Genomic DNA, 22,188 nt, shown 5'->3' on the forward strand with positions numbered 1-22,188 from the left:
TTTTGTGAAGCGATCAAACTCGTATTTTTAAAGCGAATATTTAATGATAATTGTAATATATTTATGTATTATATATATATATCAATTTTTTTTTATGTATAGAACTTTAAAGACTGCATTGTCTATGATCAGAATTCAGTGTTGTGTAAAAGAAATTGGTAGAAAGTGTCACTTCACGTGGTATGCTCTCGATTTGATTTGGAACATTTCTTACCAGTATACCTAATTTCTTGTTTTGTTATATATGTTAACAGTAAATGTGTGTTTTTTTATCTATGAATATTAAATACTGGATCTGTTCTCGTTTCAGGACTACCAGACCCTTTTGCCAAGATCTGCGTAGAAGGGTCTGGTCAGTGCCATTCCACAGACACCTGCAGGGCCACGCTCGACCCCAAGTGGAACCAGTACTATGATCTGTAAGTCACTCATTGTTTTTGTTCTTGATGATATTATTGATGTTTTTTTTATTCAGTTGTTGGCCTTATGCCAGTGCATGCTGTTGTTCGTTCGAGTAGCATATGGGATACCCGGGATGCTCTGAGCAAGAGCACAAAGCCAGCTCGGCCAAAATGGCAGCATTCGGCAGCAAGGAAGACTGTGGGCAGTTTTACAGATTTGAATGTGTAGGGGGGGGGGAGGGGAGGGGGGGGGGGGGGGGGGGGGGGGGGGGGGGGGTGGGGGAGGGGGGGGGGGGGGGGTTTGGGGGGGGGAAGGGGGGGGGTGGGGGGGGGGGGGGGGGGAGTTAGCGGCGGGTTGACGGGGCGGGGGACTGAGGTGGGTTGGTGTGCGGGGGGGGGGGGGTGGGGGGGGGGAGAAATTTTTTAAAACTTTGATGTTATCAACCCTTTGGGGGGGAGGCCTTTTCGTAGAGCGTTCGAAGGGCAAGGGCTAAAATAAAATGGTGTTGGCTTCCGTAACCTGTGGGTCAAAGGGATTGTATGTGTCAGGATTAGTATTAATATTAATCTTGGAAGGTGTGTTTACACCTACAGTTCCAGGACGCGCGTCGTGTTGTAATTATATTTAATATAATTTACGTTCATAGAGAAATATCAGTCAAATCATGAAGTTTGGTGGAGAATTTCGGTGTATTACTTTAGAGTTATTGAACGTGTCGCAACGATGTTGGTTGCAGAGGCGTTTTTAAGTAAATTTAGGTCGTTTTTTTAAAAATCTGTCATGCTTGAGAGAATCTGTGATCATTCAAAAGGGATTGTATTGTTTTCTTTATTTTATTTTCTTGTCTGCTTTGTAGATGAAATTGGTGCGAGATGATATTTAGTAATATTCCATGAAATCTTTTATGCGTCTTTTTAATTTGTAAATAAAATATTTCTTACAAATCGTGCTTAAAACAGCGTTCTTTATAGTACTCTATGAAATATTGCGAAGCAAGCTACATTCCGTTTGGATTGTTTCATATGAAGCAACTGTATGTCCTGCGCTATACGCAAGTTCCTTCGTTACATTCAGAAACCAAAAGTTGTTCTTGATTAGTTCTGTACAAGTCTTCACTTCGGCAGAACAAAAGCTGTTCAGAGAGTCGTGTAACACATAACAAATCCGTTTCATTCGGCCGGGTGGAAGCGAAGCCTTATGATGCTTAGGGTGTAGAAGACTCCCGTCAGGTAAAACGCTTAGGGGGGGGAACTTCCTCCTGGGGATGGGGCGATTCCAAGGGGTGATTAGTCAGCTTAGGAGCTTAGAAGACCTGGATTCCTTCTGTAAGATTATGAGGGAACCCCTACCCCTTCCCCTTCCTCCTTTGTCTTAAGTGCGTTCGGTTAAGCTTTTGTCTTGGGGTTACATAGAATTTCTCTCTCTCTCTCTCTCTCTCTCTCTCTCTCTCTCTCTCTCTCTCTCTCTCTCTCTCTCCATGAAGCTTTCTGTCTTAAATTAGTAAAATGTAAACTTCTGTAAGAGTGATCTGGAAACAAACCGTGGTGTCCAAGTGACAGGATATTGAAAACAATGTAATGATTGGGATGTTTTAACACATTTTAGTGATAGTAGTACGAGTATGCGTAAACATTTTAGTGATAGAATTTGTAGAACAATTTAGTGTTAGGATGTGTAAAGCAATTCAGTGACAACATATTCAAAATAATTTAGTAATAGGATTTCTTGAGAAAAATGAGTAATATGATATGTAAAGTAATTAATGATACGAGTTTTAAAAGTTTAGTGATGGGATATTTAAAACAGTTGATTGATTTGATATTTAGAAGAATTAATGATAACATATTTTAAACCATTTTGACAAAGTTTATGTAAAACATTATAGTGACACATTTAATAATAATATAAGTTATATATAAAACATCTAAAACAATTTGGTGATATTCAAACAATTTAACGATAGTATGTGTAACAAAATTTAATGATAGGATTTTAGAAACAATTTAGTGGTAGGATATTCAAAACAACATGAGTGAGGTGGCGCTCCCTGGCCTGAGCAGAATTGGGTCAAAACGATGAGAGAGAGGAGAGAGAGAGAGAGAGAGAGAGAGAGAGAGCGCGCACTGGTGTCTTTAAGATCTAGGTCATATTTTAATTGCCAGCCCCCCGAAGAAATAATAAAAACCTTTTTTATTATGTAGTTTTACGTAATTTTAAAGCATCTCTCACATTTGGTATCCAGAAGATGACGAAAGTTGTTTCATTGATTTATGAAAGGACCCGACATATGTCAGGACTCGGCTCGCCGGTTGGAAGGTCTTCATCGTGCATTCGCCATCGATTCTGTCTTATGCACTCTCTCTCTCTCTTCTCTCTCTCTCTCTCTCTCTCTCTCTTCTGCACACCCCTCCCCCTTTCGTACTCTCTCTCTCTGGCTCGTCTTCGTGCCCCTTCCCCTTTCGTTCTCTTTCTCTCTCGTCTTCGCACCCCTCCCTCTTTCGCTCTCTCTCTCTCTCTATCTCCCCCCCTCCGGGAGTAGTGCTGTCGGTGCAGTGTAGGCATTACTTAAGGTTTTGTTTCTTTTGCTGCTACCCTTCGACCCCTAGCTACAACTACTTTTGTTCCTTTTACTGTACCTCCGTTCATATTCTCTTTCTTTTCTTCCATCTTACTGCCCACCCTCTCCTAACTATTGTTTCATAGAGCGACTGCGAGGTTTTCCTACTATAACACTTTTCAAACCGTTAACTGTCAATTTCCGTTTCAGCGCTGAATGGCCATAGTTGCCTCAGTGCTTGGCATAATGCCAAAAATCTATATAAATCAAATCTCTCTCTCTCTCTCTCTCTCTCTCTCTCTCTCTCTCTCTCTCTCTCTCTCTCTCGTTCACCCCTCCCTCTTTCGTACTCTCGCTCTGGCTCGTCTTCTCTCTCTCACACACAATCCGCAGATGAGGTTAGTATGATATTTTCTGCGAAATCTGATACGGAACGACATTAGGCGGGATTAGTTTGTGCTTAATTAGCGTCGAGGAGACAAGTTTGTTTCATTATACACTTCGATATTTTCAAGTTTCCGTAAAAGAGAGTTATTATTATTATTATTATTATTATTATTATTGTTATTATTATTATTATTATTATTATTATTCATAAGGTGAACCCAATTCATAAGGAACAAGCCCACTGGGGACATCGACTTAAAATTCAATTTTTCGAAGAATATGGTACTCATTAGGAAGCAAGAGGAGGTCAAGGAAAATAAATACAGAAAGAAGAGATCTCACTTATCAAAAAAGAGAGACTAAATGATTAAATGTATTAGAATGACAGGAGAATAGTATTAATGTAGTAATGCATTGCATTTCCGCTTGAACCTTTGAAGTTCCAGTTGTCCGACATCCTCAGAAATAAATAATAAATAAGGTTAAAGATAATTAAATAAGTGTTAGTCCTTTTATTTGTTCTTTTTGTGTGTGTTTTTGTTCATCTCACTTACTGTCTGTGTGTGACTCGGAAATGCTGGACAAGAGTGAGCGTGCCATTGTGTGACAGGTATTTACTCAGTAATGATATTTTCTCTCCTCACTGTTTCCACGTCTCTGGTTATCGCAACTTTATAGCTGACATTCCCTGGACGGGAGGGAGTGACAGGTGTTTATAAGACGCGCAAGACTGTTCCCGTCATTTGGACAGAAATTGACGCTCGCCTCTCACTCGAGACAAAACAAGTTTGGAGAATGGAATCCACAAGTGAAAGTGTCATTGCAAAATGACCATCTTCAGATTCTCGGCTTCGGTCGTCGCTAGAGAATGATTTTGGTATTTTCTCTCCCAGCGAGCTCACTGACTGTTGACGTCTGGCAATCGAGTGCCACGGGTGGGCGGGTCAGTTGACTCGTGTGGGTGGTAGCCGAGTGTGGGAAAGACATCGTGTGTGTTCGTTAGACCTTCAAATAAAACTGGGGGCTTTATCGAGGTAACTCCCAATTTCTCTCTCTCTCTCTCTCTCTCTCTCTCTCTCTCTCTCTCTCCTCTCTCTCTCTCTCTCCTATTTTAGTTGAAATAAGGAAACTCTGTGACGAGGCTATAATATTTGACAGTATATATAGAAAAATATATGAAAGGTTTTACTAATTTTATGGGAATATAATACTGATTGTGTAAAGCTTACTAGCCTAAACTTAAAAATCATTAACAATTACATTAGATATATTTTTACCAGGTAATGCATTTTTCGGCGTCGATTACCATTCTTACCGTGACACCAATTTTCCCTCCCCCCCCCCCCAAAAAAAAAAAAAAAAACCCCCCCCCCCCCCAAAAAAAAAAAAAAAAAAAAAAAAATCTCTGGCTATTATTAGCAGGTTAATTAATGGGCGGGGCCAGGGTGCCATAGAATACGTGTGGGGAGGAGGGGAGTGACAAGGACAAGGGTCGTGGATGTTGGGGGTGTTGGATGTTTGCGAAAGACCATATCGGCTTTAAAAGAGACGGGGTACAAATGCTCCACTTTCGCTTTCGGCTTGAGAGAGAGAGAGAGAGAGAGAGAGAGAGAGAGAGAGAGAGAGAGAGAGAGATTGGCTAGTTCATTCATTCATGTTCTCATTACAGTAATGGAGAGCATTTCTTTGCTTGCAATTTCTCCTGAACATCGAAATGGAGCAGTTTTTAAATTTGGTAACACACGAACTAAACTGTCATTTTGATTATTACACACGCTCTCTCTCTCTCTCTCTCTCTCTCTCTCTCTCTCTCTCTCTCTCTCTCTCTCTTCGAAATTTATTTATCAGAACCACTTGCATGAAACAATTTCCTTTTGCACCCGTCCGCACGCGCGCACTGTACGATTTTCGAAGTCATTCAGATGGGTTAAGTGTATGTGGAAGTAAAAAACCACACACACAAAAACACACGACACACACACACACACAACACACACACACACACTACACACAACACACACGTCCCACTGCACACCAGTTCCCCCTTCATGCAGGATGAGTTCTTCTCTCTCAGTAAATCAATCTTCGTCTGCTTACGTGCTGCAATTACGGTGGCGTCTAGACGATCAGCTGTTTTTGACAGCTCGTACCATTCATAACAATTTCAGTATTTTTACGAAGGTGTTTTTGGACATTGCTTAAATAAACTTTTCATTTATCGTTTTATCATTTGTTAATCATGTGGTTACGGATTTATCAGCCTCGGTTTGCCAGAGGCTGTCCTGGGATCAATCCTTGGAGGAGGTTAGTGATTTAATAAGCCAGTTTCCTGAGAAGATCTTTTGGGAATCTGTTGGCTAAGTCGTGTATATTGTCAATTGCCATGGGTTGAAATTAGTATTTGTGTGTGTGTGTGTATATATATATATATATATCTATATATATATATATATATATATATATATATATCCATATATCATACCATCACTATACATACTGTATCTATATAATATATATATATATATATATATATGCAAAAATATATATATATACATATATATATATATATATATATATATCTATATATATATATATGTGTGTGTGTGTGTATATATATATATATATATATATATAAATATATATATATATATATATATATATATATATATATATATATATATATATATAGATATATATATCATATATATATACACGTATATATATGACTGGTAAAATTTTGTTACAACAGAATTCCATCTAATAAAAGGAGACCCATAAAAACGCCAAAATATAGATAAAATGCTATATTTCAGAGACTGTCGTCTCTCTTCAGGTACCTGAAGAGACAACAGTCTCTGAAATATAGTATTTTATCTCTATAATGGCGTTTTTATATATGTAATATATATGTGTGCGCGCACCTAAGTAATCGTTAGTCTAAGCTGTCACGATATGATGCAAATCTACCAGTGAATTTTAAAATTATGAAATGATTTGGTCTGGTTTAGTTTATAACTGGGGTACATTCATTCACAAACATCCAACCCATTCTGTGTACATTTGGTGTATAGTAGTCTTCGTACTCTTGTGTAGCTTGTTTATCGGGCGATTCCCCGCCCAGAAAACTCGGTCGCCAACTCCTGGCAAACCGTCGCCTCGCATATCGATGAGCAGCGTACCAAGAAATGAGAGAGAGAGAGAGACGGACGAGAAAGAGAGAGGGAGGAGAAGGAGAGACAGAGGAGAGGAGGGAGAGAGGAGAGGATATGTACGTGTTGCTGGTAGATGACGTGAGGTGATAAATTCGTGTTTTCTTTTGGGAGCCGGGCCGTTTCAACAGCGCCTGTGGGGAATTGGGCTGTGTCCGGTTATAAGAGATTTTTTTCAGGGTTCACTCTGTCTGTTCGTCAGTAATTTGTGCGTTCTATAGGAGATAGCGCTTGCTTTTATCTTTCTTTTTTCAAATATAATTAATCACTTTTATCGATAAGTTTAAAACTTACCAGTTTTTTTACACGAGCGGGACTGCTAATGCATTTTATTTTTTATTAGTATGTAATGTTATAAATAAATGTTCGATGTATATTCCCATATTTTCTTGATAGTCGTACAATTTATGAGAGATTTAACTTGAGCTATTATTTTAATTTTAATTTTTTTTTTTTTTTTATTCCCAGTGCCTTGTCAAGCAGCCATAGGGGCATAATTCGCGCTAGAGATGCCTGCAAATCTTTCTAAAGATTTCAATAGAAGTTTATAATGGTTCTATATTAAATAGTTTAATAGAACATATGGTTATATTAAATAGGTTTTTAACAATGAATGGTTATATTAAATGGTTTATTATAGAGTAAATTTTTTTATTAGAAGTTATTTTTAATAGAATAAATGGTTATATGAAATAGTTTTTAATACAATAAATGGTTATATTAAACCGTTTTTAATAGAATAAATGTTTATATTAAGTAGTTTTTAATTAAGAAAAATGATTATATTTAATAGTTTTTAATAGATTGAATGGTTATAAATGTTTTTAATAGAGTAAATGGTTATATTAGATAATTTTTCTAATATTTTTCTTGTAATCATTCAGGCATACTGTTTGATTCCCTCTGTTACATATATCGTTTCTACCACCACTACTTAACTAACTTTATTGTAGGATAATTCGTGACAGCTCACACTACAGTCTCCTATAGCAAGATCTTCTATGTACTCGAGATGACTTAACTGAACGTCGAGGTCCTTGGTAAAGGATTACGCATATCCTGTAGGATTTTGTAGCCTTATCCGAATGAACGTTAGTTTCGTAAAACATCCTTCAAGATGTTGACTCTTCTGGCTGACGTCCGGCCGGCTCTCTCTCTCTCTCTCTCTCTCTCTCTCTCTCTCTCTCTCTCTCTCTCTCTCTCTCTCTCTCTCTCTCTCTCTCTCAATGGGAGAGCGTATTTTGTATCTATTCCGTAATTCGTATTTAATGTATATATGTAATGTAATAAAGGCAGGGAAAGCGCACCAACAGGTCAAGAAACTCATATTTATTAGGTTGCAACGTTTCGAAGCCAACCTGCAGGCCTCATTTTCAAGCTACAAAGTAACGATACCTAATTAGTACAATAAAATTAAGTGACTTTGTAGCTTGAAAATACACAAGTCCTGTTGGTTGGCTTCGAAACGGTGCAACCTAATGAATATGAGTTTCTTGAAATGTTGGTGTGGTTCCCGCGCCTTCATTAATATATAAAATTCTACTCACATCGGGATCGAACCTCTGTCTTTCAAATGAGTGACCAAGACTTTACCAATTAACCCACACGCGCGCTCACACTAATATATATAAATACTAGTTACAACTGCTTTGGATTTGGCATCTCTGTTTAAAGATATTCTCCTAATTCAAAGAAAATTTCCAATCAGACAGTATCTACCTGGAATAAATTTATAGTTATTTTGAGGAAAAATAATTGGTTTTGGATGTTTGTAATAATTATTTTTTTTAAACTAAAAAAACTGGTAAAATTTTGAGTCTTTGACAAGTTACTTTTACGTTTTCCGTTTCGAGTCACTTTTTCGATGAAGTAATTTCGCGTATCTTAGTCATCATGTGAGGGTGTGGTTGCAAAGCCGGTGATGCAACTTGTCCTTATTACTTTGCGAATGTGTGCGCGTGCTTGCGTGTGTCTTGTGTGTGTGTGTGTTTTGTGTGTGCGTGCTCGCATGTTTGTTTGTTTGTGGGCATTATTACAGATTTTCAGATGTGAAAACCCAAACCAGCACTTTGGCAAATTGCCGGGGTACTTTCAACGTCTTTTTCTAAGAAAACGGATAATTATCTTATTATAAAGGTAAAAAACCAACAGTTAAATACGAGAGAAAAAGAAACCCTCAATTTAAAAGTATAAACGAACAACTAAATAGAGAGAGAGAGAGAGAGAACCGTTGCATCATCGTTCTCCTTTAATGAATCAGAGTACATTTTTAAGGCTTCTAGTGGTGACTTGAGGGGAGATTAGATTCTCTCTCTCTCTCTCTCTCTCTCTCTCTCTCTCTCTCTCTCTCTCTCTCTCTCTCTCTCTCGTGAGACGTCCTTTTCAAGGGACACAGCGTGAAATAGCCATTTTAAGTTAAAGTCAGTTTTAATTAAGGTATTGCTATTTCCGTAGTATTTTTATATGCCTGCAATTCCCCAGTCTTTTTTAATAACACTATTTTTTAACCATAAATATCAAGGCTTTGAAAACAGAGCCTTTGTGGTTTGTCTGTGTTGGTTGTCTGGTGGAAGGAAGTCGAATGGTATCACATCTTCTCTGCTACTGTGAGGGAGCGTGGAGAGAGCATGGAGAAGCATGGAGAGAACGTGGAGGGAGTATTTAAAGAGCATGAAGGTACCATTGAGAGACCATGGAGGGAGCATTTAAAGAGCAAAGAGAGAGCATGGAGCGAACATTTAAAGAGCAAGGACTGAGCATATAGAGCTTAGAACGAGCATTTGGAGAGCATGAAGGGAGAATTTGGAGTGCACGAGTGGAACATTTAGAGAGAGCTAGCATTTAGAGAGCATGGAGGGAACATGAGAGCATTGAGGGAGCATAATAAACTGGAGGAGAGAATGTCATGTCTCCGGCAGGATGGTGGGCAAAGACGGTTCAGAGGTTCCCACGGTGAGCTGGAGCGAGTACCCCCCCCCCCCCTCCCCAGTGTCCCTCGTACCCCGATCGTGCATCGGAAACCACCACAAATTAAAATCGCCCTTAGCTCACCTGCAGAAACTTCTCCCCCCTACTTCCCCCTCCTCCCCACTCCCACCCAACTCTGTTCCCTTTGTCCTTTCCTTTCTCTCACTCTGCCTTCCCTCCTCCTCCTCCTCCTCCTCCTCCTCCAGTCGTCGCTTGCCTCAGCTTGTCGTCCATCTGGTCCCTGGGAAGTCTGTTGGTGGTGGTGAATTACGAGGAGATAAGCATACTCGAAACAGGTCCATTTCACTTCTGCTGTGTCCTCTCTCTATCATATATTTTTTAGTCATTCTCATTCCTTAAAGCTACTGTAATAATAGTGAAAATCATTAATGTCACGAACGTCGGAATAAAGAACAGATTCCATATAAATCTTTAGTCTGTGCAGAGAGCATCAAGTCTCTGTTCAACTCTCGTTATCTGGAAGGCGCGCTCTATAGGTTTGGATGTATCTCCTCCTCCTTCTTCTTCTCTAAACCCATTACTGTATGGGGTCGCCGTTGCCTATTAGCCTCCTCTACCTTCCTCTGTCCAATACATTCTGATTGTTAAACCTTTGCTTATGTCTAGACGGGGAAAATTGAATTTTCCTTCAAGAATGATGATGATAGATTAACGACAGTCGAAACATTTCAGTATATTTCCTGTTCACGAATATGAGGCGGAGGTCTTCCGGGGAATTAATTTTCAATCAGATTAACGAAAAGCTCCTTTCCGATCCGTTAATTTCTAGACTTGATTGAAAGGTAGGGTCGTCCAATCTGAATTCAATTGTTTGAAACTGCTTATGTCAGAAATGGTTGATTTTATCCCCCCCCCCTCCCCCCTTCCCCCTCCCTCTATTAAAGGGGTATTGATCGAACTCATTAACTCTCCTCTCTCTCTCTCTCTCTCTCTCTCTCTCTCTCTCTCTCTCTCTCTGTATCGGGGGTAAATAAGGGTGGCATTTAACTCCAACTTACGTCGAAGAGAACGCACCTCTCAGATTTAATGCCGGCGTAAATTATAATTGATTCATTGAGTCGACCGTTATTTTGCTCTCTCTCTCTCTCTCTCTCTCTCTCTCTCTCTCTCTCTCTCTCTCCATTTTCAGTGATAGGATGTATACCCGTTGACAAATAAAACTGACACGTGCCAAGGTTATGGAAATGCTCTCTCCCTTCACCCCTCTATCAGGAGATTACAGTCGTGTTTTTTTTTTTTCCCTTCGGAGGGTTTTGAACGTTCTCAGTCAGCTTCCCTTCGTGTGTAGGGGGATAAATGGGGAATGGGAGGAGGGGAGGGGGGAGGAGAGGGAAAGGGGATGTTCGTGTGTGTGTGTGTGTGGACAGGTAGAAGACTTGGGTTTTAAGTATAACAGCTTCCGGTCGGCCGCACCTGCTTTTGGGAATATAGTTGGTCGGCGGTGGTTCGTTGGCGTTTTTTCTTTTACTGAGGGGATTGGGGCCTTGGAGGGGTGCTGGGTGTCTTTGGGAAGGGGAGAGAGGGCTATTGGATGGGATGTTTGAGGCTTGGTCAGGTAGGTTGTGCATGGGGAGGTAGGTGGCCTGTGAGTAGGTGGATGGCAGGTAATGCGTGGCGTCGGTTTGAATTTTTTTTTATGGACTGAACCTTTACAGCTGCTGGGTTTTCTTGATGCAGATTTTGGCTTGAGGATTGTGGTTCATTGGGGATGGGGGTTGAAAGCGATCCGTTTGTTGTCAACAAACTGTTATGAATTCCAGAGCCTGAGTTAGGTCAGATTATTGCCGAGAGGTCTGTGATACCGTAAGATACTTTTGTCAACTTTTTTTGTATAAACTTTTTTTTTTTTTTTTTTTTTTTTTTTGGAAACTTGTTATGGACCGGAAAGGAAAGGAATGGTACTCTTCCTTCTCTCCTCTCTCTCTCTCCTCTCTCTCTCTCTCGGCTCACTTCTCCTAAAACTCTCTCTCTCCCATTCTCTCTCCATCCTCTCTCTCCTCTCCTTCTCTCTCTCTTTCCTCTCCTCTCGTCTCCCACCTCCTCTCTCTCCTCCTCTCTCCTCTCCTCTCCCTCTCTCCTCTCTCCTCCTCCTGGTCGTTGGATGAATAAATTTTATAAGGCCCAACGATGGGTAAATGGTCAGTTCGAGACAGAACCCCAATATTCCCTTTTGTTATTGTTTTTTTCTCGATTTTCTGTAGGTTGATTCGTCTGTGAATTTAAGCTCATAACAAGAATCCGCTATATATGATCATACGCTCGTAAAAAAATTATATATATATAATTATATATATACACACTCATATATATATTATATATATATATATATATATATATATATATAATATATATATATATATATATATATATGTATATGAAAATGGTGTTGCCAGGTTGCACGATTCAGTCGGTTGAGGTGACGAACATTATTTAAGTTAATAAGTTTGTAGATGGTTATTAAGGGTGTGCGTCAGGGAAATTTTACCTCTCACAAATGCGCATACATATGTAATTGTACACTATGTATGGAAAGCAAATGTGTGTGCATGCTTGCGTGCGAATGTGACACTTCCATATCAACTTCATCGTCTGCAGTGGAATGCAATAGTTTGCCAAAAGCCCTATTAAATCTGCAGGAGTTACTTCAACGATTTATTTCGGCGAGTTTCTTTTGACGGCGATTGTACGAAAATGAATCGAGATAAGGGGCCGTTGACACCGGATCAGTTGCCGGGGGGATTCTGAAAGAGTGTCTCCGTTGCTGTTTCCAATTGTCGTTTTAGATCAGCAGTGTATAGCGTGGTTGAAATGGAAGATGTTGGTCTTATTACCAGCTGACCAGCCCAGAGCTGCTTGGGATAACTTTGAGTGACAACTAATTAACTTGAATCTCTCGCTCCTTCCCCATCTCTCTTTCACTCCTTTCTCTCACCCTCTATTTCTCACTAATACCAACTCTCTCTCTCTCTCTCTCTCTCTCTCTCTCTCTCTACTCTCTCTCTCTCTCTCTCTCTTTCACTCCTTAACACCCCATCTACTCTCTCTCACTTCCTCTCTCTCATTCTCTCTCTCTCTCAACCCCCTTCTCAAACTCCACCCTCCCTCTTTGATGTCATTGATGGTTACCCTATAGTATTCTTTTCCTAATGATTAGTCACATATTTACAGAAAATATGTATGATAAATTCGTAAAGTAAAAAGTCTATTGGCATAACCAGCCCCGTTTCAGGGAATCCCTTCTCACCCCCACCCCTTCGGAGGGGAGGTAGGATGACACCCCATTATAAACAGTCTTAGGGGTCCCCACTATAACCCTGTCAAGTTTCTTGCCCATTGGACCAGCCGTTTGGCCGTGATTGAATGATAGAGGGACGGACAGACATAATGTCCATTATAGTAAGATTATTATTATTGTGTTTGTGTACTCGCTTGCGTTGTCTTGCACCGTTATACTTAGGTAATACCTTTATAGGATTATGGTGTGGTTCAGGTGAAAGTTATTATTATTATTCATTATTATTGTTATTAATAATAATGACTAGTTCCAATGAGTTTTGAGTTTTTATACAGCATTTCACAGTAGTGATAGACAATGGAAGTTCAGGTTTATATTTCTTTATAAAAGTTTCCCGTCTCCTGTTTGTTCTTTTGATTGTCAGATTATATGCGACAAAAAAAAAGGCTTCTGGACTAATGGATATTTACCGTTTTATTGTAGGGCTGGTTGGTGGGGGGCGGGGTGGGGGATGTATACTCCTATTCCAAGGTGTCATCCTCTGTTTTATTGTTTTGGTAAACTAGAACTAGTTATTGGGTCGGTGGGGAGACTGGGGGAGTGCTGGACAATTGAAGAGAGAGAGAGAGAGAGAGAGATGTAAAACACATTACCATATATGATTGTTTTTTTCCCTGTTGTCACACTATCGGGGCTTTTATGGCTGCAATGTTGTTGAGCATCTTAACGGGGTTTTAGCGTCTTGGTCAATTAGGAGGGAGGGGCAAGGGATAGCAATGGATAAAATATTGTGGTGGGCTTGTAATCTCTCTCTCTCTCTCTCTCTCTTTCTTCTCTCTCTCTCTCTCTCTCTATTTCTGACCGTTCGAATTATCGGTTATATCTATATATATATATATATATATATATATATATATATATATATATATGATTTGTGCACGTGTAGCTTTTCATTTGTAGCTTTTCCTTATAATCGTTGTGATTTATACTAATTATTATTATTTATTTATTATATTATTATTGATTATTATTATTATTATTATTATTATTATATAAAGATATAACTCAACACTTCAGTCATGATTTTTCATACCCAACGAGTCTAACTATCACGGTAGTTAATATCTGAAATCGGGTTACACGTTAACAAGTGGGTACCATAGCCGGTACTCAAGTTTATCAATGAAGCTTAAGAAGCAGTAATTAATTGAGGATAATCAACATTCCATAGGCTCCACTCCCCCCCCCCCCCCCCCCCTCTCATTTCAAAATCTTTCGTAATTAACGATTATGCGCGTTAATATTCAGTGAAAATTATTAATGGTTTACAATCCTTAAAATTACCTGCTCAAATGTTTTTTTTTTATTATTATTACCAAAAAGAGAAAAAAACAACAGTATTCGGCATTTACCGGTACTAAAAATATCTTGGTCTGGTGAAGAGAACCAATTTTGTCTTCAAATAGTATGAAATAAGCAGTGCCCTTTGAACGATAATGATGATGATAATTATTAAAACGGAATCCCTGGGTGGGGCGACCCCCAACATCCTTCTAGGTCGCCCCCCGTCCATCCTAGACCACCCCCCCCCCCACCCTTCCCCCCACCCTTTCCCGCCGACGGCTTGGAAGAAATGACTGCGCTTTTTCCATGACTTACCATATCGTGTTTATCTGTTTCTCCTACAGTTTGCGTGTGTAGGGAGGGGGAATCCCCCCTTCCCCCGCCACCACTATTCTCGCTAATTCACCTTGTCGATTTCTGTGGAGGCCTAAATTTATTGAGGTCTGCCTTTTGCGTGTGAGATGCGTATCGTGTGTGATTTATGGCCATGTGGTGTGCTGAGTTTTTCATTTTCAAGTTGCCCTTTTTCATTTTTTTGATCGATGTAGAAATAAGCCTAACTATTTGGCACGTGTGTTTGGTCGTCTGCCTCCGTATTTTATCGATGTATGAATATTCATAACCTTGTACCATGTTTGCTTTGGCGTCCACATGGCTTCTGTAGATCTTTTTCTTGGTTTTTAGATCGGTTGTCTTTCCTCTTTCTTTACCAAATTAATTTTTTTGTTAGATGAATTTGTTGATTAATTTTTGTTTTTTAAATAACTGATTTCCTCAGATTGTATTTCTGTTGCGTCCTTCTAATGAACACCATATCCTTTAGAAGTTGGAATTTCACTTCAGTAGCCATGAGAATAGGCTTCATCTTCTGAACAACAACAACAAACAACAGCAATAATAGTAATAATGATAATAATATAGATTAATCTTATTTTTTTATTGTTACTGAATAATAAAATCGAAGGTGAGTAATGTTTGATAAAGTAAAATTAAAATATAATTGATTGTTGATTATAGATTAGCTGGAAATTATCGACCCAAGAATCCCAGATATATTTTAAATGAGAGTAATTGCGTTCATTCACATGACTCAAAGAAAGCGTGGAACCATCGCTGTCACGTGCAATCTGTCACGCCATGTTCCGTTATGTTTTTGTTTTTTTTTTTTCCTACACGGTACGGTAATCTCGTCGAGACGGCGGTACAATCGTGTCTTGTGGGTACATATGTTTATTGAGGATGGCATTTATATACTGGATGTACAACTTGGTCTTTGCATTCTTCTGAGTCATTTGATGTTTTTGGAGGCTGAAGGTGAAGGAACATTATTGCATTGACATTGTGTCTGCTTTGTTGATGTTGAAAGTTTATTAATTTACATGCGTTGGAAGGAACCGAAACTGTATTGAAGAGTCACGGTAGTCTTAATGTTAAATGGGGAAGGTTGATTTTGATTTTAATTCAGTTTATGATTTAATGTTTGTTCAGTCATCCGTGGAGGAATGTTAACAAGACTTTAATGTTCATAGAAAGCAGTTATGCTCGTTTACCTTTGTACTGTGTTGTTGACTGGAGAAGGTTCGTTTCGATTTTGTTTCAGTGTATGATTTAATGTGTTTATTCAGTCGTTTGTAAAGGAGTGTTGACATGACTGAATTGTTTATGGAAAGCAATTACATTCGCTCGCCTTTGTTCTTTTTTAAATCCATCGCCTGATGAATATTAACAGGCTTAATTCATAATTCATATTGAACAAGCCCCAGGGGCCATTAACTTGAAATTCAAACTTCCAAAGAATGATATGGTGTTCATTCCAAAGGAGTAACAGAAGGTAATGGGAAATGCAGAAAGAGATCATTTATTAGAAAATAGACAAATGAACAAACTAAGGAATGAATAGAAATGTAAGTCAGGTATTTAAGTACAAGTTGAATTGTATTAGGTAGTCATGCATTGCATCTTCGCTTAAATTCTGGCAAGAGCCACAAAGTTAACTCCATCCATCAGGCAAATAAATTACCAAAAACGACTACAGAGCCTGAGGATGTATGACTTAGAAACACGATGATTGCGAGAACAACTAATAGAGACATTAAACGAAAACCAGACAAGAAATAATGGATGGAAGCTAGAACTGAAGAGATACAACACATCCCAGAGTGGGAACTTCTTCACATACAAGATATGTGACACATGGAATAAACTACCACCAGAAGTTGTAAACAGCAACAGTGTGGAAGAGTTTAAAAGAAAACTACACAAAATCATTAGGACACTGGGAATGAATAGTAAAACCTGCCCCTAGAGATAAGTGAGCACATGATGTCTCCCCGGATGGACTAATAAGTTTTTAAGACATGGTAATCCTCTCTCTCTCTCTCTCTCTCTCTCTCTCTCTCCCCGGGCCATGAGCGTCCCTTTTTCCGTCGGCCGGAAATGGCTTGCGACGCGCCACCGGATACGTATGTTGCCTGGGTTGCTCTGGGGCACTACCAAACTCTACCGCTGGACCGTCAGCTCGGTTATAAACCGTCGAAGCGGTCGGTATCCAACGCACATACTGAAAGCGTTCTAGGTGCTTCTGTTAGAATCCCTAAGTGCGGTGCTATATATATATATATATATATATATATATATATATATATATATATATATATATATAATATATATATATATATATATATATATATATATATATATATATATATATATATATATAATATGTGTGTGTGTGTGTGTGTGTATGTATATAATGTGTGTATATGTATATATATATATATATATATATATATATATATATAGACTATAATATAGCAGTTCATATAAAAATATTGAAAAACAAAATTTCTCTCTATCTACTCTCAAAATTCTCTCTCTCTCTCTCTCTCTCTCTCTCTCTCTCTCTCTCTCTCTCTCTCATATGATATAATGTGGTGTATATATATTATATATATATATATTTATATATATATATATATATATATATATATATATATATTTATATTTATATTTATATTTATATTGATATTGTACGTGCGTACAAGCACACCTACTGCACATGTACGTGATCTGTATTGGATTTGTACCCTGTAGGCGTTGTACAGGACCCTCTTAGTAGGTTCTGGTGTTATATAAGTAAAGTTCAATCCTCATTAGTGTGAGGTTTATTGAAGGTAATCGGGGTTTTTACCGTTTTTTATTTGTATTACCTAATGTTAAGGTAATAGGGTTTTATTATACTTATTCTAGATTCTGATTTTTTTTTTCGCTTGTACTGTTGTTATAATCATTTGATATATTTTCTTGTTGTTTTCTAATGCAATATGGGTTGTATATATTTTAGTTATTTTCCATCAATAAAAACACGAAGCTAAGTGGAAACAAATTACTCCGTTTTCTCTCACTGTCATTGCATGAGAGAGAGAAGAGAGAGAGAGAGAGAGAGAGAGAGAGAGAGAGAGAGAGAGAGTTTAATTTCCCATCAAAATAGCATTCTGCCGACACACGCCATAGGCTACGTAATCGATTTCATTTCATCATAAACCTTCCATATCCTGTTAGGAGGCGCTAGCAGATGGCAGTCGATCAATTCCAACGCCTTATCCTGTCGTAACGTGTGCCCATCCTCTCCCACACCGGTAGGATTTGGGGAGGGAGGGGTAAGTGTCCTTAGAATTGGGTAGTCGTCCTTGGGCTTAAGTCCCACGGTAGTGCAACACACCCTGTTTAGGGAGCTGCTATGATAAGACTCTTACTAGATGTCTTAGATGTCACAGCTGCAGTGTGTTCACATTGTACTGCACTTTCCTTTATATTGCACATTTATTTACTCAAATCTCTGTAACCTCCGTAAGGGTAAAGTACTTTCAGTAGGGGTGCACCCACCGATACCAAAGTTTTGGCCGACACCGATACCGATACCTGTTACCTGCATATCACTGTTATTTCGGAGAATATGTATTGTTACTAAAATCATTGCTGATAGACACAACCATAGTTGATTAAAATTAGAATGACCGTAAACAGCAACAGTGTGGAAGAGTTGAAAAGAAAGCTAGACAAAATAATTAGGACACTGTGAATGAACAGTAAAACCTAACAAGTCTTTGAGACATCCTGATCCTTGTAATTCCTGTAACTTCTGTTTCCCTCTCTACGGTGAATGACCCAATAGATCCGAGCACTTGGTCTTTGGCTATAATTTTGTGCTTCATTCCACTCCAGCGTTTGTAACATTATGCACTTCATTACAGATATTCCTTTTATAATTTGTTATATCTCGCTGGAGTGAAATTTATCTGCCCACAACGTATTGATTCTGGATTCACCACACACAGTTTCCCGTTTGGGCATAGAGCCCTCAGTGCCCCTCACGTGGTGCACTGTAGGTATAACTGAAGGTTGTTTGTGCTTTCCCTTCGGCCCCTAGCGGCACCCACTTTTTTTTTTTTTTTTTTTTTTTTTTTTTTTTTTTTTTTTTTTTTTTTTTTTTTTTTTTTTTTTTTTTTTTTTGTTTCCGCTTCATTTCTTCAGTCTTGTTGCCCAACCCCTGCGACTCCCCTTTTCCGTCGCCCAAAGCACAGACTGGCTGACGATGTTGCCCATCGTGACAGTGGCCCCATTACTTGGCTTTGTGGCCGAATTTTCATAAATCAAAAGCGCACTTTACTGAAAAACTAAAATTGGAATGCAGTGATTGTTTGTTTATCAACCTGCTAATATCATGGACAGTTTCCGTTTGTGTAAGCGTGTGTGTGCACGCGCGTGCGTAAGTGTTTTTGTGTGTTAGTGTGTGTAAGGGTGTAAGTTTAAGTCTGTATATATATATATAGATGTGTGTATGTATGAGTGTATATCCTGGTTGATGAGGCACTAGACATGTTTCTCAGTTTTTATGTAAATATGTTTTGCGAAGAGCTCTTACTGAATGGGCCAAAGTTGAATGCCCCCCTTTGACGATAATTATCCTCAGTCTGGCCTTCTTGGTTGAGAGAGAGAGAGAGAGAGAGAGAGAGAGAGAGAGAGAGAGAGAGAGAGAGAGAATCGTTTCAGAAGAGCTGTAGTGCCGAATTATTAGGTAAAGGAGAGTTTGCATTGGAGCATGTTTTAGTAAAATAGTGTGGTAGAGTAGCATCCCATGTCTTCGCTTATCGCTCCCCTCCGTCCCCTAAACAAACCTATCCTTTTTACTGATAATATGAACCACTGGGTGACGTGTGACCTTGAGAAAAACAAGGAACACAGAAGGATGTAAAAGATATAGAGTTTACATTACGAGTGATGTCTTCGTCTCTTGTGAAGACTGCTTGTGATATCGTTTGTTTAAAGCGACCACGCCCTTTTCCAGGGGGAGATAAAGAAGTAGTGGAAATGGGATGGGATGAGCTAAAACCCACGTTCTTGATTTGCTTGGCTAAAAAAGGTAGACATTTTTATTCAGGACCGTCAGTTGGTGCCCGAAGGTTCCTGTTAGCAGAAAAACATTGCTCCAGATTATTATGCAGTTTACCCCGTAAGGAGGTAATACTGTCAGTGAATCTCATGCGGTGCACTGTCGGCGTTACTTAAGCAAAAATTTTTTGCAGCGTCATTTCGACCCTAGCTGCAACTTTTTTTATTCCTTTTACTGTACCTCCGTTCATATTCTCGTCCTTCCATCTTACATTCCACTCTCTCCTGACAATTGTTTCATAGCGCAACTTTTTTTTACTGTCAATTTCCCTTCAGCGCTGAATAACCTCAATTGTCCCAACGCTTGGCCTTTGGACGAAATTCTATTTTCAATTCCATTTTTATGCAGGTTAGAAAAAAAGCCATTTGAAATCACGGCTCTAAGAGCCAGGCTCTGGCAACAGTCGGGAGACAAAGTTTTACAGAGGACATATAAGAAAAATCTTTATGATTGATTATTTATTTGTGCAGCGAGAGGCTCAGATAAATTGCGGTGAATATATAGATATATATATATATATATATATATATATGATATATATATTTATATATATGATATATATGTATATATATATATACTATATATATATATATATATATATATATATATAAATATATATATATATATATATATATATCTATATATATATTATATATATATATCTATATATAATATATTATATATTATATAATTTATATATATATATATATAATAAAATATATATATATATATAATATAAATATCTATTACACTTGGAGAGAGATTTACAGAGAACACATATTCGGACGAGCGGTTAGCCATGTCGTGTTCCTCACACGTTTTATTTTATTTCTTTTTTAATGTTCATTTTGGCGATGAAAACTTGATTCGTGTAAGATTGTGGTGGACTAATTATTTTTTTTACTAATAAATTTTTTGTCATAGTTCAAATGATAGTTACGGGATGTTTTCAATGGAAAACTCTCTCTCTCTCTCTCTCTCTCTCTCTCTCTCTCTCTCTCTCTCTCTCTCTCTCTCTCTCTCTCGTCGCCACTGCCCTCATTCATTCCTCAGTTATTTCTATCTTACTCTCCCCCATTTCATATTGTTATAAAATTACACAAAGATCTATTTTAAGTTTTGTGATATTCTTTATGAATACAATAACCACAGAACTGGTTAATTCATGACAGTTGAAAATCCCTTCCCCCGTCTCTCTCTCTCTCTCTCTCTCTCTCTCTCTCTCTCTCTCTCTCTCTCTCTCTCTCTCTGTATACCCGGTGTCTTCCATTCTTCCATCCCCCTCTCCCTCACTCCCTCTCCCTATCCTACTCACTCTCACAGCATTTCTCATTAAACTAAAGGGTCAACCAATTTAAGCCATTTACTGTCCTGTCTGCTGCTTTAAGGGGACGGGTGGGCATCCTCGTTATCATTACTAAAGGAAATTCTCTCTCTCTCTCTCTCTCTCTCTCTCTCTCTCTCTCTCTCTCTCTCTCTCTCTCTCTCTCTCTCGTTTACTGCGGTAGATGTCTTGCATTGTTAGCCATGCATGGCAGAGGTAACATGTGATTGTAGAAAGCATTTGTTTCGGGTATATAGTTCATTTGGGAATGCCTGTGTGTCAGGGATTAGGGTTTTGCACTATTAGCGGTTTGGGAAATGTCAACGTAGGTCAAGTGCTATTTTAGTCAATCATTCAAGAATGTAGGTCTTACACCTCTGTGGGTTTTTATACTTTAATATTATTAGCAAGGACCTTGTTTATTAATGCACGGAAGACGCTGTATGGGCTACACGAACAACGCTGAAATAGACTGTTTTCAAATCTGATTGGTCTGTTGATGTGAATGTGATTATCCCTCTGAAAATTTAGTTTCACTCAGAATAAGTATTATTTGAGCCATGAATGGAAAAACTTCTGTATTATCCACGTTGCCTTCTGTCTTCAGGTATAGTACTACCATTCTGGGCCCCTATGGGGGTTAGTACTGTCTGTGAACCTCGCTTGGTGCACTGCAGGCAGCACTTCAGGGTCTTTGCAGAGTCCCTTAGGCCCCTAGCTCCAACCCCTTTCATTCTTATCACTGTACCTCCATTCATATTCTCTTTCTTTAATCGTACTTCCACCCTCTCCTAACAATTGTTTCACAGTGCCACAGCTGTGAGGTTTTCTTCCTGTTATACATCTGCAACCTTTTTACTCGGTTTTAATTTCTTCGCTGAATGACCTCTTAGGATCCAGAGCTTAACCTTTGGCCTCAATATTAGATTCCATTCCATAAGCTTTGTGAATTCAGTGTCCGAACCTTGATCTTGTTAGGTGAGGGATTATCAACTGCACGTGGAAGGCCGTCTCTGTGTGTGTAGTGGTAGTGGGGAATATGAATTTAGGCGCTCTTGGCCTTTGGGTGCATGCGAGATACTGACTTGTTTCTGTTCCATTGGAATCAAAGGTACGTCTAACAGCTGTTTGTTTCTACATAAATACAAATCCTCGTTCTTTACGTACATAAATAGGAGTTGGCTTACTAAAGCGAGTTAAATCCAGCGTATTGAACTCGGGTTTGTATGTTAGGAAAAATACAAATTACTTAGAAAAATTTGCTAAGTTTGGCCTCTAGCGAGTGTTAAC

General features: G+C 38.7%; 1 protein-coding gene across 1 annotated transcript in view; it reads left to right on the forward strand.

Moving 5' to 3' along the window:
• LOC135202401 (E3 ubiquitin-protein ligase SMURF1-like) overlaps nt 1-22,188 on the forward strand; it is a 160,411-nt gene that overhangs the window by 60,465 nt on the left and 77,758 nt on the right. Inside the window, exon 3 of the mRNA XM_064231792.1 lies at nt 311-419. Within this exon, the coding sequence (XP_064087862.1) occupies nt 311-419 (109 nt within the window). The remainder of the gene's footprint in view (nt 1-310; nt 420-22,188) is intronic.

Source organism: Macrobrachium nipponense, chromosome 30, assembly GCF_015104395.2.
Source record: "Macrobrachium nipponense isolate FS-2020 chromosome 30, ASM1510439v2, whole genome shotgun sequence".
In the NCBI taxonomy this organism is placed as follows: Eukaryota; Metazoa; Arthropoda; class Malacostraca; order Decapoda; family Palaemonidae; genus Macrobrachium; species Macrobrachium nipponense.